This window comes from Pleurodeles waltl, chromosome 5 (assembly GCF_031143425.1).
Source record: "Pleurodeles waltl isolate 20211129_DDA chromosome 5, aPleWal1.hap1.20221129, whole genome shotgun sequence".
Taxonomy (NCBI): Eukaryota; Metazoa; Chordata; class Amphibia; order Caudata; family Salamandridae; genus Pleurodeles; species Pleurodeles waltl.
Genome location: NC_090444.1, coordinates 63,684,847 through 63,707,267, shown reverse-complemented (window position 1 = coordinate 63,707,267; position 22,421 = coordinate 63,684,847). Strand labels below are relative to the sequence as shown.

The 22,421-nt window shown below is 46.5% G+C and overlaps 1 protein-coding gene across 2 annotated transcripts in view; it reads right to left on the bottom strand.

Moving 5' to 3' along the window:
* IFT172 (intraflagellar transport 172) overlaps positions 1 to 22,421 on the bottom strand; it is a 589,829-nt gene that overhangs the window by 131,669 nt on the left and 435,739 nt on the right. For both annotated transcript variants that reach the window (XM_069233572.1, XM_069233571.1), the window contains exons 37-39: positions 17,912 to 18,021; positions 9,274 to 9,337; positions 7,918 to 8,004 (exon numbers count right to left, since the gene is read on the bottom strand). In XM_069233572.1, coding sequence (XP_069089673.1) covers positions 7,918 to 8,004; positions 9,274 to 9,337; positions 17,912 to 18,021 — 261 coding nt within the window. The remainder of the gene's footprint in view (positions 1 to 7,917; positions 8,005 to 9,273; positions 9,338 to 17,911; positions 18,022 to 22,421) is intronic.

The following is a 22,421-nucleotide window of genomic DNA, read 5'->3' as shown; positions in this document are numbered from 1 at the left end:
GAACATACAATCAGTGAAACACCTCATGCCCTTGTGGATAAGTTCATTTTAACAGACAGACTACCTCATTCTTGTTAGTTGTATCAAGTGCATTTGTGTTGCCTGTAATCCCAGGTAAAGAGCATTAGCAAATTCCAACTGGGTAGATATGTCCAGGATGATACGTTGAACATAGGAAATGCGTATATGTGTCTTACATAGCTTAAACCAGCCTACCGGCTTTATGAGAACAAGGGCTACAACAGTCAGCATGCAAACAAAGTAAGAAGGTAGAGGGGAAGGAAAAGAAAGGACATACATAGCTGAGTAGGATGGAGCAGCATGGTGGTAGGGAGTTAAACAGGATTCCAGGGGATGCAGCAGTTGACAGAATATGTTTGGATGGCTTGGAGTGGTCCAGGGGGTATGTGTTCTCTTCAGAAGGAGAGAGGTGACTGGTGCCGATACTGTGCCAAGATGTAAATCCTAAAACTGTTACTACTGTAGTCTGAGACACTGTAAGAACTTAATTGTAAGCCCTGCTTGTGGTCCCAAGACTATAAAACATGCCAGTTCAGTAATGCCAAGAGGGGCCATCAATAATATGAAGCATGAATGAGAAAAAATAATTCCCCTTTTTCATAGTGCCAAACCCAGAGGGAACACCTACTTGCTCCTGCTGGTGCTCTATCTCTAAACCCACACAAATGTGACTACAAAAGAGGCCGCTGTGCCCCCTTTGAAAATTCCAAAGTGTTACATTGCACTCCTTATGGCACTTTTAGTATTATTGTCCTGGGCCTCAGATCTCTAAAGAACATCATGTATGGTGCATTATGGCCAATACCTCTTTTGGCTCCCAAAACTTGTGAAACCCAATATCAATTAAAGAGAAATGACCCTGTATCATCATTGCCCTCCCTTGAATTTTTGCTGCTAGTGCTGAAGGATGCAGAAATTCAGAAAATGTCTGCATCAGCACCTTGCGAGTTGTCCCATACATCGCTCTGGGTAACACCTTTGTGCCAAATAGCCTAGGATAAACAGGGAAATACCTTCAGTCCTCATCACTGATTGCAGACGTGGAATCAACCCTACTGTTGAGTGATCCAACTGCCTCCGGCCTTTACAAAGACAATCTGTCCCTGCAAACAGACCATGGTACTGCCAGCAAGAGCAATGACCAAGACACCTATATTGTAAACCCTGTCTCAAACACTATGCTATGATGTCAACTCACAGAACAATGGTGTCCAAGTGGCCTAATGACCTTTTGTTTTATGGATCTACTGCCAACATTTAACAAATTCAAGCTTTATTAACTTAAACTAGCATGGATGGACTCTCTGCTGCTGCTGTTTCCTTGTGACCTTAGGCAACCAGATTTCCGTCAATACCTTTTTATTTAATTCTTTCTTTTCTGGACTCAAGCATTATTCGGGCAGCAACATAAAGCAGCGTTCAGTGCTCAAATTAAGAAGGACATGAAGCATGACACTGAGCTCCACTCACGCAGAGTCTCAAACTCAATCAGGAACATGACTGGGAAGGGCCAGGACCACCTGCAACTAGGGCCACCATCATGCCTCCCAGAAACTATCAGGCCGATTGTCTGAAGCTAATCACTCTGTCTCAAGGCTCCCCACCCAATATCCATCAGCACTGCATTTTTCAGATGTACTTTTAAAATAATATCCACTTGAAAGTGACACGAAAGGAGGGATTAAATGGTGGGATTCTATAAGCTTAGCAAACAGAAATTCACAAGTTTTGAGCTGAACGCCCACGTCACAAGTCACTTTGTAGTGTCAATTTAGTTTTATAATTTGTCAACTAATTTTTCAGTAAATATGAATCTTGCTGAGATGTGCACAAATTTATGAACAATGAATTAGGGTCCTGTTAGACATTTGTTTGCATTGGAATACCGATACAAACAAGAAAGCAAAAAAATACCTACTATGTGATTTGAAACACATAGGGACGCTTACAGGGATACAGGCGCTATGTGTGATATTCTAATGTATTAAAATCCCATGTATGAAACCAGTTATGGGGCTTTCACCTATAAAACATGGAAATGGACATGCACTGATGTGTGGAAAGCAGTTAAGATGTGTAATAAGCACGAACATTTGTCTATGTCCGCTTACATCAAATGAAAATTATTACGTTTACTCTTCACCATGAGTTAAAGTGTAAGGGCGTGGCATAATGCAAAGGGAGGTTACTGGCTTATATGTAGATATTGCATGGAATGTCATCAAAGAGGCTGCAGCATATGCAAGTTGTAGGAAACTGGCCCCTTGTTGCAATTCCTCTGCCCCCCCCTACTTTTTCCCTGATATTTGATGCTAACTTGACCGAGAGTGTGACCAGGTACCAGCACTTGTGTTCTTTCCCTAAAACTGTACCATTGTTTCCAAAATTGGCAAACCTCTGGCACATACGTAAGTCCCTTGTAAAAGGTACCAGTGGTACCAAGGGCCCTGTGGCCAGGGAAGGTCCCTAAGCGCTGCAGCATATATTGCCACCCTAAGGGACCCTCACCAAACACATGCACACTCGCAATGCAGCTTGTGTGTATTGGTGGACAGAAAAAGACAAAGTCGACACCCTCTCAGGGTGCCATGCCCATAAACCACTGCCTGGTCTCTAGCAGGCCTTACAGCCCTCTAGCAGGCCTTACAGCCCTTAGGCAGGGTGCACTATACCACAGGTGAGGACACAATCGCATGAGCAATATGCCCGTACAGTGTCTAAGCCCATTCTTAGACATTATAAGTGCAGTGTGTCCATACTGAGTACATGGGCTAGGAGTTTGTCATTACAAACTCCACAGCTCTATGATGGCTTCACTAAAGTTTGGGAAGTTTGGTATCAAACTTCTCAGCACAATAAACACACACTGACACCAGTGTTGGATTTATTGAAAAATGCACCATAACTGCATGTGATGCCCACTGTATTTTACCCAATCCTTCAGTGCAGGACTGACCAGTCTTTGCCAGCCTGCCACTGAGATGAGTTTCTGACCCCATGGGGTGAGAGCCTTTGTGCTTCTCTGAGGCCAGAAACACACCTCCCCCCGCAAGAGCTGTAACACTTGGCAGGGAGCCTTGAAGACTCAGACCTCCTGTTAAAGTGCCCCAGGGTACTCCAGCTAGTGGAGATGCCAGCTCTTCGGACAAAGCCCCAGGTCTGGCGGCAAGACCGGCAGGAAACCTCGGAAAACAAGGAGGAGTGACCACTTCAGCTGGTACTACCCCTAAGGTGTCCTGAGCTGAACTGCCCCCTCCCTGCAGAATCCTCCATCTTGGTTTGGAGGACAGGGACCAATAGGTTCAAGTCTGTGTCCTCCTCCCCAAAGGGAGTGGACACCGAAAGGGTGTAGTTACCCTCAGGGACAGTAGCCATTGGCTACTGCCCTCGAATTCCTGTAAACATCCCTAAATTTAGTATTTAGGAGCACCCCTGAACCTTGCTCTTCAGATTCCTGACGACCTCAAGAAGAAGGACTGAAGAGCTGCTCCAGCAGTGAAGACTCCAGACGACAACTGACTTGGCCCCAGACTTACCAGCCTGTCTGCAGCTTCAAGACTCCTGCTACAAAAAGGGGATGCATCCTGCAGGACCAGCAAACTCTGCAAACCCCCAGAAGACTGCTTGCTTACCAGAGGATCAAGAACTCCTGAGGACAGCAGTCCTGTCCACAAAGAAAACTTCAACAAGGACTCCCTTGACCGGAGTCCCAGTGGTCCACTGGTCCATGGAAGGTCCCTAGGCGATTCCGTCCCCGAGTCCACCCTGGGTTGACTCCTTCTGGCCAACACGATGATGTCTGTAACCTAAATCCAGAGGACCCCGCTAACGTGACTGGCTCTGATGAAGATTCCCGGCGCCTAATTGTACCCCTGTATCCGCAGCCCCCAGGTCTTGGGGAACCCAACCAATGGTCCATCAACGTCCATTAAGGTCCCGTCTTACCTGTCCAGCCGCTGGTCTTCTTCAGTCAACTTTATGGACTAAGCCTGCAGCCTCTTTGTGACCCCCGGGGTTCCTCAATTGAAAAGTGTTGGGAGCTTGTCACTGTTTGAACCCGGCCACCCCAGTTTCGCTAAGGGTGTGTATTTGGTGCTGACCTGTGGTCCCACCGGTGCTCATCTAAACCCCCAAGGTCTGTGCCCTGAAGTCACGGGTACTTACCTGCAACCTGTTTCCTTCTGAGTGCCTCCAGTCTCCATTGGTTTCTACTGGACACCTGACACCAGCTTTGACCTCTGCACCCACCCAGCCCCTTGTTGCTGGTGGTGCACCTTTGGTGTCTTCTTGAACCTTGCCCTGTGGACACCCTAACCCCTGAAGACTGGGATCGTAAGTCGAGTACTTATCTGCAAACTGTAATGATTCTTTTCCTACCCTAGGACTGCATTGCTTTCTATGATTTTTGCACTGTCGACTTTTGAAATTGAAAAGTATTACTTACCTGGAAAGTGTTTTAACTGTGAATTACAAACAAAGTGCATTTGATACATGAATGTGGTACAGTCTTGAAACTGTACTTACATGCACCAAAGATCATTTTGGTTCTAGAAATAATGTAACAAAGTATATTTTTGATACATAAAACTGTGGCCTGCAGTTAGTCATTGGGTGTGTGCCTCATTTCTTGACTGTATGTGTACAACAAATACTTAGCACTACACTTTGATAAGCCTAACTGCTTGACCACACTACCTGTTGGACCTGGCCCTTTTAACAGGGTCATCCCCAAAGTCTTTGCCTTCCTCCTCCTATTTTTTCTGAACATTTTTGTTGACTTTAAGACTCTGGGCACTTTCGCACTGCTGACCAGTGCTAAAGTGCATGTGCTCTCCCTTCTAAACTTGGTATGATTGGCTTACACCTGATTGGCACATTTATTTACCTGTAAATCCCTTGTACAGTGGCATCCCTACACCCAGGGCCTGTAAATTAAATGCTACTAGTAGGTCTGCAGCGCTGCTTGCGCCACCCACTGAAGTAGCCTTTCAAACCCGTTTCAGGCCTGCTAGCGCAGGGCCTGCGTGCGCGATTTACTTCCACAGGGACCTGGCATCTAAATTTACTTGCCTCCCCTTTAACTACATATATGTCACCCCTAAGGTAGGCCCTAGCTAGCCCTATGGGCAGGGTGCTGTACGGGTCAGAGGTATGACATGTGCCTTGTTGTGTGGCCTGTTCTAGAAGTGACAAACAGCCTATTTGGTTTCCCACTATTGTGAGCGCTGCTCCTCTAAGTAGGATTGTATTGGAAATGCCCTAACATTTGTCTAAGCGGTATTGTGTGATCTATGCGGGTTGGCGTAGGAATGTTTGGTATGGTTCTAATGGTAGTGAGAAATGCTACTTACTGGTGTAGGTGGATTTTTTTATTACCAATATAGAAATTCCACTTTTAGAAAGTGAGCATTTCTCTGCGCTTATGACTCTGGTGTTTAGCAGCTTGAGTCCAATCCTCGTCTGGGACAGAGTGACAGTTGACTGTGTGCATACTTTTCAGACAGCCTGTACACAGGGAGGGTGGAGGTGTCACAAGAGTGCATCTGCATAATGAATGGTCTTCCTGGGCTGGGAGAAGTGTGTGTGTGGGGGGGGGGGCCGGGGGGGGGGGCACACCTGCATTTGTAAAGGCTGTGCCCTGGCCTCACACAAACGGCTTGTTTACCCCCTACTGATGTTTGGAAACAGGGTTGGAGGAGAAAGGGGACATTCCTGGAATTGGTCAGTGCCTGTCAGATCCCCCCCACCCCCTTTGTGGAAGCTGAGCAAAATGAGTATAAATACAGGGGGCTGTCCCCCCACAATTGGAGAACACTTTTAGGAACTGGGACCGAACCTCTGCCTGAGGGACTGCTGGAAGGCACAAAGGACTCATCAGCATTGCTTTCCTGCTTGCTGTCCTGTTGCCAGGTTGTGTCCTGACTTTGGGGGTCCATGCAGCGCTATTGGTTGCCAGGAGGAACCGCCATCCCTGCCTGCCCGGATGAGCTGGCCTGCTGCTGTTCACTACATCTGCCACCCTTTGAGTGTCACCTACAGCTTGATGGCTTGCCCTAGTTTTCAAGATTCCAGCACATGGAAAGCACTTTGTTATTGCACACAGCACGTGAGGAGCACTGGTTTCTCTCTGTGGGAAAAGTAGAGCACGAGTAGAGTGCTCCTTACTCCACTGGTTCTGAGTGTGAAGAGCGCTGAAGCTCCTTCTAAAGCAATGTGTAAAGAGTGTTTCGTTGTTGTCTACTTTGGTGCAGGGAGCGCCCCTGTGGTCAACGGGGTTTGGCTCTCCCCTCCACCAGGAGACAAAGAGGAGTCTGTTGGCCACCTCTTGTAATAGCACGGATGAACTCGCTGCCTCCAGTGCCCCCGGGGCATCAGTGGATGCCTCCTTGTGAGAGTAATCACTGCCTCGACCCGAGAGGGAAGGAAGGAAGGAGTCGTCTTGCAGCTATGAGGTGTTCCCTTGCCGGGCCACCTTGAATAAGAGGGGGTAGCAGTCCAAGAGGCCCTGGAGGGCTCCGGACGTGCCCCTTGTGACCAAAGGTACAGTGAGGGCGGTAGCAACAGCGCTGTACGGGTGGTTGCTGTGTGATTCTCCCTCCACTTGGGGAAGGAGCAGGCAGGATCTGCCCCTCCCAGAACTAATGCACAACTGCCCGGCAGGCAGCGCCCCCTACCATGCCAGGGCACGGGGAAGACTAAGGAGGGTTTCCCTCATAACCTAGGATGTGTGGGGTCCTGTTCCCTTTGACCCCGGAAAGGAAGTGTGCATGGACCGCCCCTCCCCAGGGAAGGCACGTCCTGCAGGGGTTGGGGGGGGGGGGATTGCTGGAGAAACCCCTTCTCAACGTCAGACCAGTTGCTCGACCTAGGTAGCTTGCCGCCTCCTAGATGTACCAAAACCCAGAGTGTAGAGGAGCACTGTGTGCCTCCCAAACGAGATTTGTGGTGTTTTTTGCCGGTACTGCGTTTGCACTATAAGATTTTCTGCACTATTCTCAGTGAGCCCTGGTGTAAGAATACATGGCGTGTTTTCATTCTATGTGCATTCTGAATGCTATCTTAGCATTCATGATAATGTACGTATCATGACATGTGCCTGAGGGGAATGATTCATGCTATCTTGACATCCATTATAACGTGTTTATTATGACATGTGCCTAAGGGAATGATTCATGCTTTGCGCATTCATGATGGTGTTTTGGCATCTTTGAGGATATGTTTATTCTGACGTGCATTTTTTATGACAATGACAACCTGCCTACTGCTTATATTTTAAGAAGCCCAGTAACCTATGTTTTTTTTCTGACTACTGCTTATTCTTGAAGAGTTCTACTAACCTGTGTGATGTTCTGACTGCTGCTTGTGTAGCAGGGTATTACTGATACATGTTGTGTTTGATCTAATGTTGTTTTATGCAATACAGTTTATTTTTACATAACTTGTTGTTATGTTTCCTTTGTGGTGTGTTTATTGTGTCACGTGTTGGGTGTGTTGTGCACATGCTTCACACATTGCTTCTGGGATAAGCCTCACTGCTCGTAAGAAGCTACCAAGGGGGTGAGCAGAGGTTATCTTGAACGTGTAACTCCCTCGCCCTGACTAGACTGGTGGTCCTTGCCTCGCTTAGGTGCTTTCCCTAGCCAACCAGGAACCCCCTTTCTAACACTATCACAAAAGAGTGCATTAGTATTATCTATTTTAACCTCTGTAAAGGCTCTGGGGTTCTACTGTACTCTGTGCACACAAACTCATTTTGGTATAGTATATACAGAGCCTGCTTCCTACACATGTAACCTGTAAACACATTTTCTGCTCACTTCTAGCTGCAATATTTATTTCATAAAACCTCATTTAGCATCAGAGTACCTGAAATGCTATTTCTACTTGTCCAATTACCTGCTTAGATGCTGTTTCAATGCACTTCTCCCACTGTCCCTGCTCAGCATACATGTCCAGGGCTGCCATTACATCGACTCCCACCAGCTATCAAGAGGAAACAAAAACATAGGTGATGAGTGAGAAAGAGCGGGACATTACTTGCTACACGTAACTGTGGCAACCCAAAGCTTTGTCACTCTTATCCATAACCACTCAGACCACAACGCGTTTCATTTTTAGAAGAACAGTGGAACAGATTTATTGCCATATTATTGAATGGTCACACTGCAGATGTTCCTCAATTCGCCAATCCTTGATCCCAACTTCAAAGGCTGGTTGGTACCTTTACTACGTCCTTGGGGTATACATTTGCCTCTGGGGGTTTCTATGCAATAAATTCAGGTGACCTTTCACTCCAATCATTTGCTGCCACCCAGGATCCTTAACCACGCAGACTGGAACTTGTTTTGTTTTTGGAAGAACACTGAGGAGGGATACAGGTTTATTGCGAATTATCATCCTAATGCGATACTTATCTTGCTAGTCCTTAAGCCCAACTTCAAAGAATGTTTAATAATTTTACCAATTCCTTTTGGGTGACCTTTCACATCTGGGGAAATCTACACCATAAAACCAGATGACCTTTCATTTACAGAAGTTCACATCCTGCAGGGCAATAGAAGAATTATACAGGACCTTTACCCTACCACCTACTGCAGAAGAAATTTCTTCCGCATGGTGAAAGAAACATATCACATCTGTGATGGTGCTGCTGGAGGAGAACATTCTCATTGATAAGCTAGGTCTGTGTCTGCACCAATAAGTGCGTTGGTACTGCCATGCCGCCCCTCATTCTGTGGCACAGGGACACTCCACAGGTGCCAGCAGGGTCCGGATCAACAGTGAACCACATTTGGGACACTCCTTAGCTCAGATCCAAATCTGCTAGTTGCTCAGATTTTAGATTCCAAAACAAGGGAATCCTGCTATATGAAGTCACTGACATTTTGGTCACTTGGTTCTGAAGGGTGTTGCCAAAGACACCAAGTGTTGCATAGACATCTCACTCCACAACTTCTTCTATGTATAGAGCAGAATCAGCTAATAATTCTTCAGGTGTCTGGCAAGAGGTTCACATATTTCAGCACAAGATTGGGAGGAGGGTCCCTTAATACTGTTCAATTGCAGGAGGACAGAAACACTGCACAGTGAAAAGTGGCAGAAGGGTAACCATGAGCTCTAAATAGGAGCTGGATGGCGACCACGTGGTGTGTTTGGGATTCATATGCTGTGGAGAAGATGAACTGGTTAAACAATGTTGTAAACTGAATGCCTTTTAAGGGATTAAAATGGTAACAGAAAAGATGTTCTTACCCTGTCCACTTTGCCTTGATTTTTTAAGTACTGCTTATAGCGTTGATCTACATAGTCTTCAAACCTAAAAACGAAAAACACTTAATATTGATGGCTAAACAGCGAACAATAAACAGGACTGGTTCCAAAACAGAAAGCACCAACTAATACAACACTCAAATGAAGCAAGAGACTTAAGAGAATACTTATCAAATTAAGTTTCATTATGTTGATCCAGTAACACCAAATCTCCTTTCAACCAGAGTGTCTGTAGGAAGTTCGCTCTCTATATGGTACACTGTGCAGAAAGTCCAGTGGATCCCCAATTGGTTTGCAGAGGCAATAGCAGATAGGACTAATGCTCTATATTGTGGTAGTGTGGTCGAGCAGTAGGCTTATCAGAGGGCAGTGCTAAGCATTTGTTGTACTCGGAGAGGCAATAAATGAGACACACACTCAAAGAATAAACTGGAAACCAACTTAGAAAAATAACACTTCTTTTTATATAGGTTTCAAACCCAGGAACTTCATAATCAGGTAAGTATGCTTTCAATAATAAATATTTTTAGATAAAAAAAAACACAAAGTGAAATTCTTAGAGTTCTTCAAAGTTAACCCATGGAGGCAAACAATGTTCAGCAAACACACAGTTAACGACGACTTACGAGGCCAATCTCAGAGAGCTGCATCCTGCCTGGGTGAGATGATAACACCTCCACACAGTGCAGGCTTTTGTCCCAGGCCCTTGAGAGAGCTGGCTCTCCCCTGGGGGGGCCCAGAAATGCATCTGTGGTGGCTGAACTGGTCAGGACCAGTTAGTCAACACACTAGTAGCTGGTAGGTTTTCAGGAGGCACAGCTAAGGTGTCCGTTGGGTGCATTTATTATTAAATCCGTCACTAGAATCAGTGAGGGTTTATTTAGCTGAGAAGTTTGATACCAAGCATTCCAGGGCTCAGAGAATCCATCATGTACCTGGGAAACTCTTAGTTACCGATGTCCAACACATGTACTTAAAAAGGCTTCCATGTTCACTTACTACGTCTCAGGCAAATCCATTAGAGTAACTTGCACATCAGGTGAAAATACAGATCCTCCTAACCAGCCATGTGTTCTTGTAGCAACTGACGTTCACATTGCCCTAGCCACTGAATCAGCCAAATGCAGGCCCGACTGGATAACGTGTCTCGCAGTCATCTGGCTGTCAGTCAGCACTTGTGCAATGTGTCCTTGAACTTCTTCCGGCAGCTTTGGAATAACTGTTCTGGCAGAATCCATCAAGACATTAATATAATGGCCCAGTATGCAAGTAGCGTTCGCCGACTTGAGAGCTACACTACCCAAAGAAAATACCTTCTTCACGTTTTGCTCTATTTTCTATTTTCTTTGACTCCCAGTCTGCTGGAAAAGTTGGGAGGGACCCTGGAGTCAATTTTAGAAGAACAGGAAGTTTGTACCACCAAGTGCTTGGGTGATGTATGACTGCTTAAAAACATAGCATCCCTTGCAGCGGTCATGTACGCCGTGGCAATAAGTAGAGACACTGCCGGAGCAGACAAAAGTTTCTGCCAAATGGTCAACACAGGTTCAGTCAAAGCCTCATTAAAAGATGATAGTGGTTCTGACACAGAAGAAGCAGAATGAAGAACTTCTGTTACTAGATTATGCTTAAATTGTGATGTAGGAAGAGGTAATTTCAACATGTCAGCAGCCTTTTCCAACACCACATCATATGATGTGACCTCAGGAACAGGCATGCCCTTTTGTGACAATAATTCCCACCCTGGGGAAGTATCTAAGATCTAAATCCGGATCATGTGAATTAATTTCACCTTCTTCAATGTCAGAATCTTGCTGTGAGCAGAAATATTGTTCTTCCTCCAGAAGCCCTTGAACTTCTCTAGGAGATCTATGCCTCAACCCCAACAGCTATACATAGTACTGAGGTTTTTGGAAGGATCAGTCCCAGGAGCACGGAAAGCTGGAATCTCTTGCTCCTGTCAAGGAGGCTGAGGAAGAACTGAAGTCGCAAGGACCACTTCTGGCTCTGGATCAGAAGGCTCAAATGAAATCAGTGGTATTACTGGACCTGAAAGCAACGCCAGAAAAAACACACAAAAGATGGGGCAGGTTGGTCTCGGACGCAGAGACACCAAAGTCAGAGATGCATCTTTTGAGGATTGACATCAGGAACTGTGGCACAGCTTCTTTTTGTGCTTCCAGTTGGATGACTTCGAGGAGTGGAGTAACAGTGACTCCAAGTGAGGTAGAGACTTCTGACGACTTTTATTCTCCTTCCTCACCTTGCCATGAAGAGTTTCACCTCTGTTTCTTTCAAAGCCTTTGGGTTGATCTTCTGGCACAAAGAACAGGTGTTGTCATTGTGGTCCGAGCTGAGACACCAGAGACAGTCGTCATGAGGGTTAGTGATCGACACCTGACCCTCACACTCCTAGCAGGGCATAAACCTGGACTTCCTCAGCGGAGACATAGTTGCAGAAAAACAGTATCTTCTGTTTTTCTAACCTAAAACACGGTCGCCAGCAGAACCCTAGGGGAGTGATGAAAAAAAAAAAACATTGAGCATCGAACGCACAGAAATAAGGGAACTGACATCACACATCAGCACGCCGATGAGGGCTTCCTATGGCTCCAATGACGTAAGACGGCGTTGCATGCAGAACTGTGGCATGATGTCCTCATCGACATGGAGAGCTATGAAGAAAAGTTTCTGTGGCAGGCACGGCCCGTCCTTTAGGGCGGAGGAGCCACGCCCCCCCACCTTTTGCCCCTCATGAAGAGTGCCAGTCAGGCTGAACAAAGGTCAGCCTGACAGACACTTTTCATGTTCAGATCAGGCAGCCAGGAGTGAGACATGCGCGATTTGCGCAGACTCCTGGCTGTCTGAGCTGAACTTTGCTGGGCTGAAGAGGTCACAGCTCCTGTGGGGGTGACCTCCTTGGCTCAGCAAAGGTGCCTCGAGGCCCTTCCCTGGGTGACCAGGGAAGCGTCACCCATTGACTTCGACCTGGGCGCTTCAGGTTTAAGCCCTGAAGCGCCCAGGGTGAGTGTCAATCGGTGACACTTCGTCACAGAGTGGGGGTGGGGTCTGAAGTCTCACTGACTCCATCCCACTCTGTGACAAAGTTGGGACTGCTGCCTTCCCTCACTGGCTGACCTAAGGTCAGAGGGAAGGCAGCAGTCCCAACCCTCCTGGGACCTCCGAGGCTGAAGGTAGGCGTGTGTGTATGTGTGATCTTTTTAAATGAATGTTGGGTTGGGTGCGTGCATGTATGTCTGAATGTTGATGAGTGTTGTTAATGGATGTGCGTGCATGGGTGAAAGAATGAGTGTGAGTGTGCTTCCCGCCTGTCCCCCTTCCTCCTAAAACTGCCGGCCGCCAGTGTTCTGTGGATTACTGGTGCATGGGGATATTCAGAAGGTGAGGAATCCAAAGGTAGATGTATCCATCAGAAACCTGGCAATCTACTATACGATAAACTGTCACAGCAGGATCTCACAACCTCCTACGCTAACCCCCAACAGTTCTCAAACACATAAAAAGAGATGGATGGAATGTATGAATTAATCTAAGCCACTGGTAATTACTCAGGATGCATCCAAGTCCATTGCTCATTTGTTAACCACGCCACCTCAAATTAGACCAAACAATATGCAAACCAGCCTCTGTCCTGCTCAAACAGGAATAGCCACCCTAAAATGACAAGTCAGGGTGTCTCTGAACTGAAACTCAAGTAATAGAAGACATTTTTGTCCTATTTGGGACACTTCAGCCATCTGCAGCTTGGTTCCATTGGCACAGGATCCATGTCTGGGTAAACCTATTACATCGAGGGCATCACAATAAAGAGTAAAAAAAACAACAACAAAAACGAGATGAACGGAACGCTTAGATTAATTTCTGCAACTGGTAATTACTGGAAGCTGCTTTCCAATACATCATGTTTTGCCCACTGTGATACTTTAAACTAGACCTAGACAGACCTGTTGTGGCTATGCTTGTTTCATGGTCCTCTTCACGCACAGAAAATGCTATCAATGTCCAGGTTCACACTTGAATACCCATATGGGCCCAATGCAAATATAAAATAAACGGATAGGCTCTACAAGGGGAATTCTGGGAGACATATAATCTTCGTGTTCGATGGCCTGATTCAGAATGACTGAAACCATCTGAAACGCTGCAGAAAAGAATACCGGCTACCGTCTTAACGGGGTAGGAAACACCAGTCACTTCACCACTGCTTGAGGGGTAGGTTTGGCCATGGTCCAATAACCCTGCAATGCCCACTGGTTCTCTGATAACTAGTGGGATCTACTCTACCCCAGTTGAACAGGCAATGAAACAATGCTGGTAGATGCAATTGAGAATAGACTTTATGGACAAGGACTGGAAAAATGTCCTTGACACCAATGACAGGGGTTTGAGAGAAGCCATACTTAAATACACATACTAAAATAATCATGCACAATTGTATAGGTCCCTGTATAAGCTAAAGAGGGCCAACATTCTGAAAGATCACCACTGATGGAGATACAAGGCAATTAAGTATAACGCCATGCATGTACTGTGGGCATGCTGACCACTGGGGATCTACTGAAACAAAATAAGGCAAACACACTATGCAACACCTGCACCTGTATCCTACCCTCAGCCATATTAGCCATACTACATGACAGTAGGGAACTGGGTTCTGGTTGCAGTGCCCCCCTCCCACTTTTTGCCCGGGTTTTAGATGCAACTTTGACTGTAGTGCACTGGGTTCCTGCTAACTAGGTCCTCAGTGCCAGTGTTTCTTCCCCAAAACAAGACACCTGGTCACTTGACCCCTAAGTGACCAGACCCTTTAGCTCCCTTGTAAGTCCCTAGTAAAAGGTACCCCTGATACCTAGGGCATGTGTACTGAAGAGGGTCCCTCAGAGCTGCAACACAACTTGTGCCACTCTGAGAGACCCAGCACCAACCTTATGCAGACTGTCATCGCAGCCTGCATGACAAGGTGCTCTCAAAATTGAAAACACGGCATGGCACACACTTGTGTGCCATGTCCCCTAAAACACTGCTTGCAATATCTGTAAGTCACCCCTCCAGCAGGCCTTCAGCTCTGAGGCAGGGTGCATTATATTACACATGTGGGCATATATGCATGAGCAGATATGCCCCTGCTATGTCTTTGTCGATCCTCAGACATAGTAAGTGACCAGGGAAGCCATTTTAAATACATGTGCTGGACACTGGTCACTACGAGTTCTCCAGCTACTCCAGCTACATGATGGCTTCACTGAAGATAGGGGTGTTTGGTATCAAACATCTCGTAATGGTGAACCCACACTGATGCCAGTGTTGGATGTACCAATACATTCACCCAGGGGGCACCTTAGAGGTGCTCCTCAAAAACTATCAACTATAGTGTGTTAACTGACTGGCCATGACCAGTTCAACCACCTTAGCCACGTTTCTGACCACCTAAGGTGAGAAGCCAGCAGTCTCAGTGTCCAGAGACAAAGGCCTGCACTGGGCTGGGGTGTTGACACATCCTCCAGGCAGGGTGGACATTCCAAGGCAGGAAGCTTCAAAGGCCTAGCTGCCTTTGTGAAGCGACCCAGGTCTCGCCAAATGGCGGAAATGACCAACCTGTCTGTCCTGACCCCACATTTTGGCAGCAAGACAGGTGGGGAAATGAGTTTGATTAGGAGATGTGCCAGTCCCACCCCTAAGGTAGACGAGCTGAAGTAGACACCACTTTTTAAATTTCTCCATCTGGTTTTGGGTGAAATTAGACCTCTAGGGTCAGGGATGTGGCCACTCCCCAATGGAAATCGCCATAGAGAGGTTGTAGTCACCCTAAAGGTGGGCACCTGGCTGCCACCTGGCACTCCCTATAACACCCCTAAATTGAATATTTAGGTGGCCCCCCTGAACCCTAGAACTCCGATCCTAAGAACCTAAGAAGACAAGTAAAAAGAAGAGTAACACCCACAGAAGAGAAGAAGCAACTGACCTGGTACCAACCCCACCAGCATGTCTGCACTCCTTGACAAACTCTGCACCAGAAGATGGCTCGTCCTGCAGCTGAGCCTCCAGAAACCCAAGAGGACTGTCTGCCTTTGAATAAGACTCAAGACTCCTGTGGGCAACGGACTTGGCCCCCAACCGACTCCAAAGAAAGAACTCTGCAGCCTCCAGAACCACAAATACCCGACACCTGCAGACACCACTTCACCCGTCATCACCTATACGAGTGGACCTCTGGAGCCAACAAGGTCCCCCAGCTGTCTAGAGTCTGAGTCCATTGTGCTTTCACTGCTTCCTGGACTTCCTGAAGTCGCCAACAGCCTCTGCACGCAGGCCCCCTCTCCCACAGCTCCTGTGGTAAGAGAAACCCTGAAGCAACCACTGCACAGGACTCCTTTAGCTTGAGTCCATTGTGGTTTCACTCCTCTTGGACTCCATGACGACGCTTGCAGTCTTCGACCACAGATCCCTCCCCCCCCCCCCCCCAACCTAGAGTGCTCCTGGACAAGGAAACCCGACACCAAAGGACACCCCTGCATCTGTCGCCCCTGGTGAAGAGGACCACAGGTGCACCTACATTCCAGAGCACCCCACGCTTTGCGATCTAAAGTTTAAAGACAAATGTTGTCTTATGAGTGAAGTTGACAAGTCCAGTTTGGACGAAACATGTGTCGGCTGATGGCTTTTGTACTTATTTATGTATTTTTTGTATTGTTTGAATTGCATATGTATATTTGTGATAACTTCATGTGGTATATATATAAAAGTTACGTTGTTTTTGGTATTTTTGTCTTTTATGAATTTTTTGAATGTTTGTATATGTATTTATTGTTTATATGACACTGTTACCAGCACCATTAGAAGAATATACCTTGATGGTTTTCTCTTGTCAACTTCACTCATAAGACAACATTTGTCTTTAAACTTTTGATATATTGGGTTTCTTGGTGTGCTCCACTAATCTTGTTTCTGTTTAGTTCATGCTACCGTTTTACTTCTTAGTAATACGACACCACACATCATGGCAACAATGTGTTTTAGTGTATGAGCACCCTAATTTGTTTTGAATAGACTGTCAGAATGTGCATTTATTTCAATATTTGAGTTGCCAGTTTTTTTGTTTGTTCCACGTTTGCGATCTACCTGTTGATTGTCCCCGACTGGCCCCCCAGCCAGAGTCTGCAGCCTAAATCTATGGGGATCAATCCCCACTGAAATACATTGGGGACCGGACGCCATCTGCACCTCTGCAGCCGGCTGCCCCAGTGCTGCCTGAAGTGACCTGTTGGTATGGTCCCGACTCTTGCCCAGTACTCCCCTTATGTCTACAAGACTGGTCCAGTGAGTCATCGTAAAGTGCTTATGTGCTGAATGTGTTTTCCTTCCATAGGTCAACATTGAAAAACCTTGAATTGCAAAAGTGTTGATTTTTGCAAGTGAAAACAATTCATGCTTAAAAACGTACTTACCTTATAATGAAGTTCTTGGGGTCGAAGTATGTATCAAAATAAGTGTTATTTTTATAAATTGGTCTTGGTTTTATTCTTTGAGTGACTATGTAATTTATTGCCTCTGTGAGTACAACAAATGCTTAGCACTGCACTCTGATAAGCCTAACTCCTCGCCCACACTACCACAAAATAGAGCATTAGTCCTATATACGTTTGTCTCTGCAAACCAATTAGGGATCAACTGGATTCTCTGCACGGTGTACGTCTTTTTAGTGCACCGTACAGACAGCCAGATTCTTACAATGACACTTCAGACACAGATAGCACTACATCACGTTGGCGGAGATAGGTCACAACATTCCTGTCCATTGCAAAGATATGTAATCTCAGACAGCTGCCATAACATCAGTCAGAATGGCTCACAGAACTGTTGCATCTAGCCAAATACAAGTGAACGATATACAGATTGAAATGCCAACCAACAAAGAATGGAGCTGGGGACAATTCTTAACATTCTGTGATAGAAATGGACTGCTGTTTAAGGAACTGAGATCCAGAGTCAAGACCACAAACTGCCCTAATACTGTGCCCAAAGCCTTATACTCTCCACTACATTTCAATAATATTAGGAACGTGATAGTAACACCCCCAATCAAGGTGGGGGTCTGCTGGCAGCAATGCTAAGCGGGAGATAACCATGTAGGGTGGTCATAGTCATGTTCTTAGAATATGACTACATGCGCTGTACTGATAGTTAGACCCTACACAACAAATAATTAACTGTATAAGGCACCTTGCCTCTTTCCTAGGGCACTCTCCTTTCCAAACTCAAGAGACTGTCATGATGAATTTGTTGGGACATCAATGCATCAAACGGACCACCGCCAACGTGAATAGAGATATCAATGCAGGGGACTCGGTGCTTGTGTTAGCACATTACCTATATGGATCACTGCTTTGACCATTAAAATTCAATTAAGTGTGACTATTTAAATTCAATTAAGAAACAAATAAAAAAAAGAAAACCAAATCAATGGCAATGGCTCTATTAAGGCATGGAAAGCAGACAGATGCAAGTAATTTAGATCAATATTGGACATTTTGAGGGGCACTGGCTAAGGTCGGCAGACAGTTAGGTAAGAAGCACTGGAAAGAACAAGACTATCTTTTACCTGGGGTCCAGCTCCTTAGCCACACGTTTAGCTTTGTTCCATTCTTCTCCTTCGATAAATGCATCAATAGCTTCCTTGATAAGATCCAGGTTCAGGAAGAGTTCCGCTGCCTAAAGAAATGAAAGAAAAACCCAAGTTAACTTCTGGAACACAAGTTCTAGTTAATTTTTTCTCATCTGCCACTGCAGGATCCCTAAAGGAGCCTTTCATAGGCAGAATTACACTCGCCTCAACACTGCTCCGCAGTCTCCATAAAATGTTTCATCAGCCGCATTAACACAGATTTAGGGCCTGATTTATAGTTTGGCAGAGGGCTTACTTTGTCATGATAGTGACGGATATCCCGTCTGCTGAAATCTAAATCCTATCACATCCTATGGTACTTAGACTTGGGCGAACGGGATATTGATCACAATTGTGACGGAGAAACTCCTCTTAACTCAGACCCTAAGTGTTGATACGTCACTTTTATGTGTGTTTCAAACATTGTAAATGTCCACATTCTTGCTTTTCTCCACAACATGGTCACTCAACAGCCTTAACATCAATAATGGTTCTAGGAAAAAACACCATGAAAGTAACAAGTATGATGCTAAAATGGCTTTAAGTATGTGTAGACTCATCTTCCAAAGACACAAGACAGAAGCTGTATTTTAGGTCTGTGGAGCATCAAAGGAAAACAATTGTGGCATCTTTGAAGGGGTTCAACTGCATGCATAGTCAACACAGATCCTACCATGGGCAAAGCATCATCCACTGTGGTGCCAGCAGAATGGCTGTCACCCACATTAAAGGCTCTCCGTTCATGCCCAGGGGTGCTGCATGTGCCCAAAATTCTATGAAGCCTTGACTTTGGATTGATACTCCTGCAACACACCACACTGCACTGCACAGCCCACGAATGCCACAAAAAGACACCAAGATGAGTTGTGACAATTGTTTATGACTAAGGCTCTGTAGGTTTGTAGATTCCTGAAAGATTCACATGCTTGGTAAAGCCATATCAGGGAGGATTCAGGGAACACTTCCGAACAGAAGAGCAGGCTGCTAACATGAAATGCCAGTGTTTTTTATGGATTTCCTTTGACTGCATTAGAGTGAATATATAGCTACCAAGTCATGCCTAATAGCTTTATGCCTGTGTTCTCAGCAGATGTCAGAACAACCAGTTCTCATTCTCTCTTCACTTTCTCTCTCGTCTCACTTTTGAGCCTGGGTCCTGTTTGTTGCCACTGTTTTTCTGACATTTTTAAAAATCTAGGATTCTACATTTCTTTTTCACAAGGACTGTAATTATGCTATCATCACAGACTATGGTCATTTGTTCCTTTTGACCATATGTGTTTGATCACAGAAAACAAAACAAACACTGAAACAAAATTTAAAAGAGAAACTACAGAGAGGGTTATTAATCCATCTTAAACCTGCACATGTTCATATTAGGGTCTAAATGTTTCTTTGCATTTTGTGGTCAAAGCATGTAATTTTGCAAAATCACCAGCTTTTCAACAGCAGAATGCGAGGATTCAATGTATTAAAGGCATTTCTGAGACTCAAACTCTTATTCTACATGCAAAACACCTTTTGTGACTAATTACCAATCGCAAATGGGAGGGGGCATAAAAGGGGTACCCTCCTAAACGTGATTTGTAATGAAATGCATCAATGGTTTGTGGCAGGGAGCATGGCTTGCAAGGCCAAATTAGCAGCCATGATCTAACTTCGCTCTCACCGGACATCCAGAGATCTGTTGTTTCTCCTGCCGCATCCAACTCCCTCCTTGTTGAACCGTCCAACAGTAGCAGCGGGGTCACACCTAAAACTCTTGGGGCTGATGAAATGTGCCAGGAGTGCTCATTTGTAGGCAGCGACTGAAGCTCCCTGCGGCCTGCAGATCTGGACATTTCCTGATCGCCTACCTAAACATCCGGAGCTAGGCGGACGGCCTAGAGGACCCCCAAGCTGAGGGTGAGTGTGTCTACCAATCCGGACTCACATCCTTGTTTCCCCCTACAAGAGCGGTGGCTGCAAGGTTAGGGTGGTCTGCATGTTGGGGACCTGCAGAGATGCCCACATGGGGGGGAGGGAGGTGGGCACTGTTGAACTTGGCCTGCTGCAGTTGCAGAGAGGATATGCCTCCCAGATCTCAATGTAGATGATGTGACACCTTCCCCATTGCCACCCATGTAATTAATCACAAGGACTGTAATTATCCCCCCTGTGGCCCCCACTGACAAATACAGGATGCCACACCAGCGAGAGGAACTTGAAGAAAGAATATTTTTTGGAACTTACCAGCCCTCGCACTGCCCACCATAGATGTGACTGCCCTACACCTAAGAGGTGAAAAGCAACACGCCGACTTCCCGCCCAGGGGAACACAACTAATATTTCCTCTTTACTCTCATCGGTAGGGCCTTTCTTTGTGGCTTCCTCCATTGTGCCACAAGGCCTCTTTCTAATGTGGGGGTATGCGCCCTGACTTGCAGAGGTGATCCTTCCTCATTCTCCCACGCCGCCCCCTTTTATTCTGAGGGGCCAGAGATTCGCTGCTCCCCCACGGCAGAATAGATACATCGACTTGGGGGGGCCATCCCAGACGACATACCTATTGCGGGGTCACCTCCAATGAAACCTCTGTCAGGGATTCTTAGTGTCACCACCACCTCATAAGAACTCGCTGTGAGGCTTACTGCCTGACGAACCCCAACAGCTGCCTGAAGAGGCCTCTACATTGGCAGACCAAGACAAATGTTGTAGGAAGTTGGCTCTGTATATACTATTTCAAAGTAAGAAACAGTGTGCACAGAGTCCAAGGGTTCCCCTTAGAGGTAAGATAGTGGCAAAAAGAGATAATTCTAATGCTCTATTTTGTGGTAGTGTGGTCGAGCAGTAGGCTTATCAGAGGGTAGTGTTAAGCATTTGTTGTACACACACAGGCAATAAATGAGGAACACACACACTCAAAGACAATTCCAGGCCAATAGGTTTTTATATAGAAAAATATACGTTCTTCGTTTATTTTAAGAACCACAGGTTCAAGATTTACAAGTAATACTTCAAATGAAAGGTATTTCACTCAGGTATCTTAGGAACTTTGAATCAACACAATATCATGTACAGTTTTAGCAAAAATGGCAAGCTATTTTAAAACTAGACAGTGCAATTTTCAACAGTTCTTGGGGGAAGTAAGTATTGGTTAGTTGTGCAGGTAAGTAAAAACCACCTACAGGGTTCAAAGATAGGTCCAAAGTAGCCCACCTTTGGGGGTTCAGGGCAACCCCAAAATTACCACACCAGCAGCTCAGGGCCGGTCAGGTGCAGGGTTCAAAGTGGTGCCCAAAACGCAAAGGCTTCAATGGAGAAGGGGGTGCCCCGGTTCCAGTCTGCCAGCAGGTAAGTACCCGCGACTTCGGAGGGCAGACCAGGGGGGTTTTGTAGGGCACCGGGGGGGGACACAATTCAGCACAAAAAGTACACCCTCAGCGGCACAGGGGCGGCCGGGTGCAGAGTGCAAACAGGCGTCGGGTTTGCAATTGGTTTCAATGGGAGACCCAGGGGTCTCTTCAGCGAAGCAGGCAGGCAAGGGGGGGGTGGAGGAGGGGGTCCTTGGGGTAGCCACCACCTGGGCAAGGGAGAGGGCCACCTGGGGGTCGCTTCTGCACTGGAGGTCGGATCCTTCAGGTCCTGGGGGCTACGGGTGCAGTGTCTTTACCAGGCGTCAGGTTCTTTGAAGCATGCAGTCGCGATCAGGGGGAGCCTCTGGATTCCCTCTGCAGGCGTCGCTGTGGGGGCTCAAGGGGGGTCAACTCTGGCTACTCACAGGCTCGCAGTCACCGGGGAGTACTCCCTGTAGTGTTGTTTCTTCACAGGTCAAGCCGGGGGCGTCGGGTGCAGAGTGGAAATCCTCACGCTTCTGGTAGGAAACGTGGAGTCCTTTAAAAGTTGTTTCTTTGTTGCAAGTTTCAGTCTTTGTGGAACAGGGCCGCTGTCCTCGGGAGTTCTTGGTCCTTTTAGATGCAGGGTAATCCTCTGAGGCTTCAGAGGTCGCTGGACCCTGGGGGATGCGTCGCTGTTGCAGTTTTTCTTGAAGTGGGGAGACAGGCCGGTAGGGCTGGGGCCAAAGCAGTTCGTGTCTCCGTCTTCTCTGCAGGGCTTCAGGTTAGCTGTCCTTCGTCTTCAGGTTGCAGGAATCTATTTTCCTAGGTTCTGGGGGCCCCTAAATACTGAATTTAGGGGTGTTTTTAGGTCTGGGAGGATAGTAGCCAATGGCTACTAGCCCTGAGGGTGGCTACACCCTCTTTGTGCCTCCTCCCTGAGGGGAGGGGGGCACATTCCTATCCCTATTGGGGGAATCCTCTATCTGCAAGATGGAGGATTTCTAAAAGTCAGAGTCACTTCAGCTCAGGACACCTTAGGGGTTGTCCCGAATGGCCAGTGACGACTCCTTGTTTTTCTCATTATCTCCTCCGGCCTTGCCGCCAAAAGTGGGGCTGTGGCGGGCATTTCC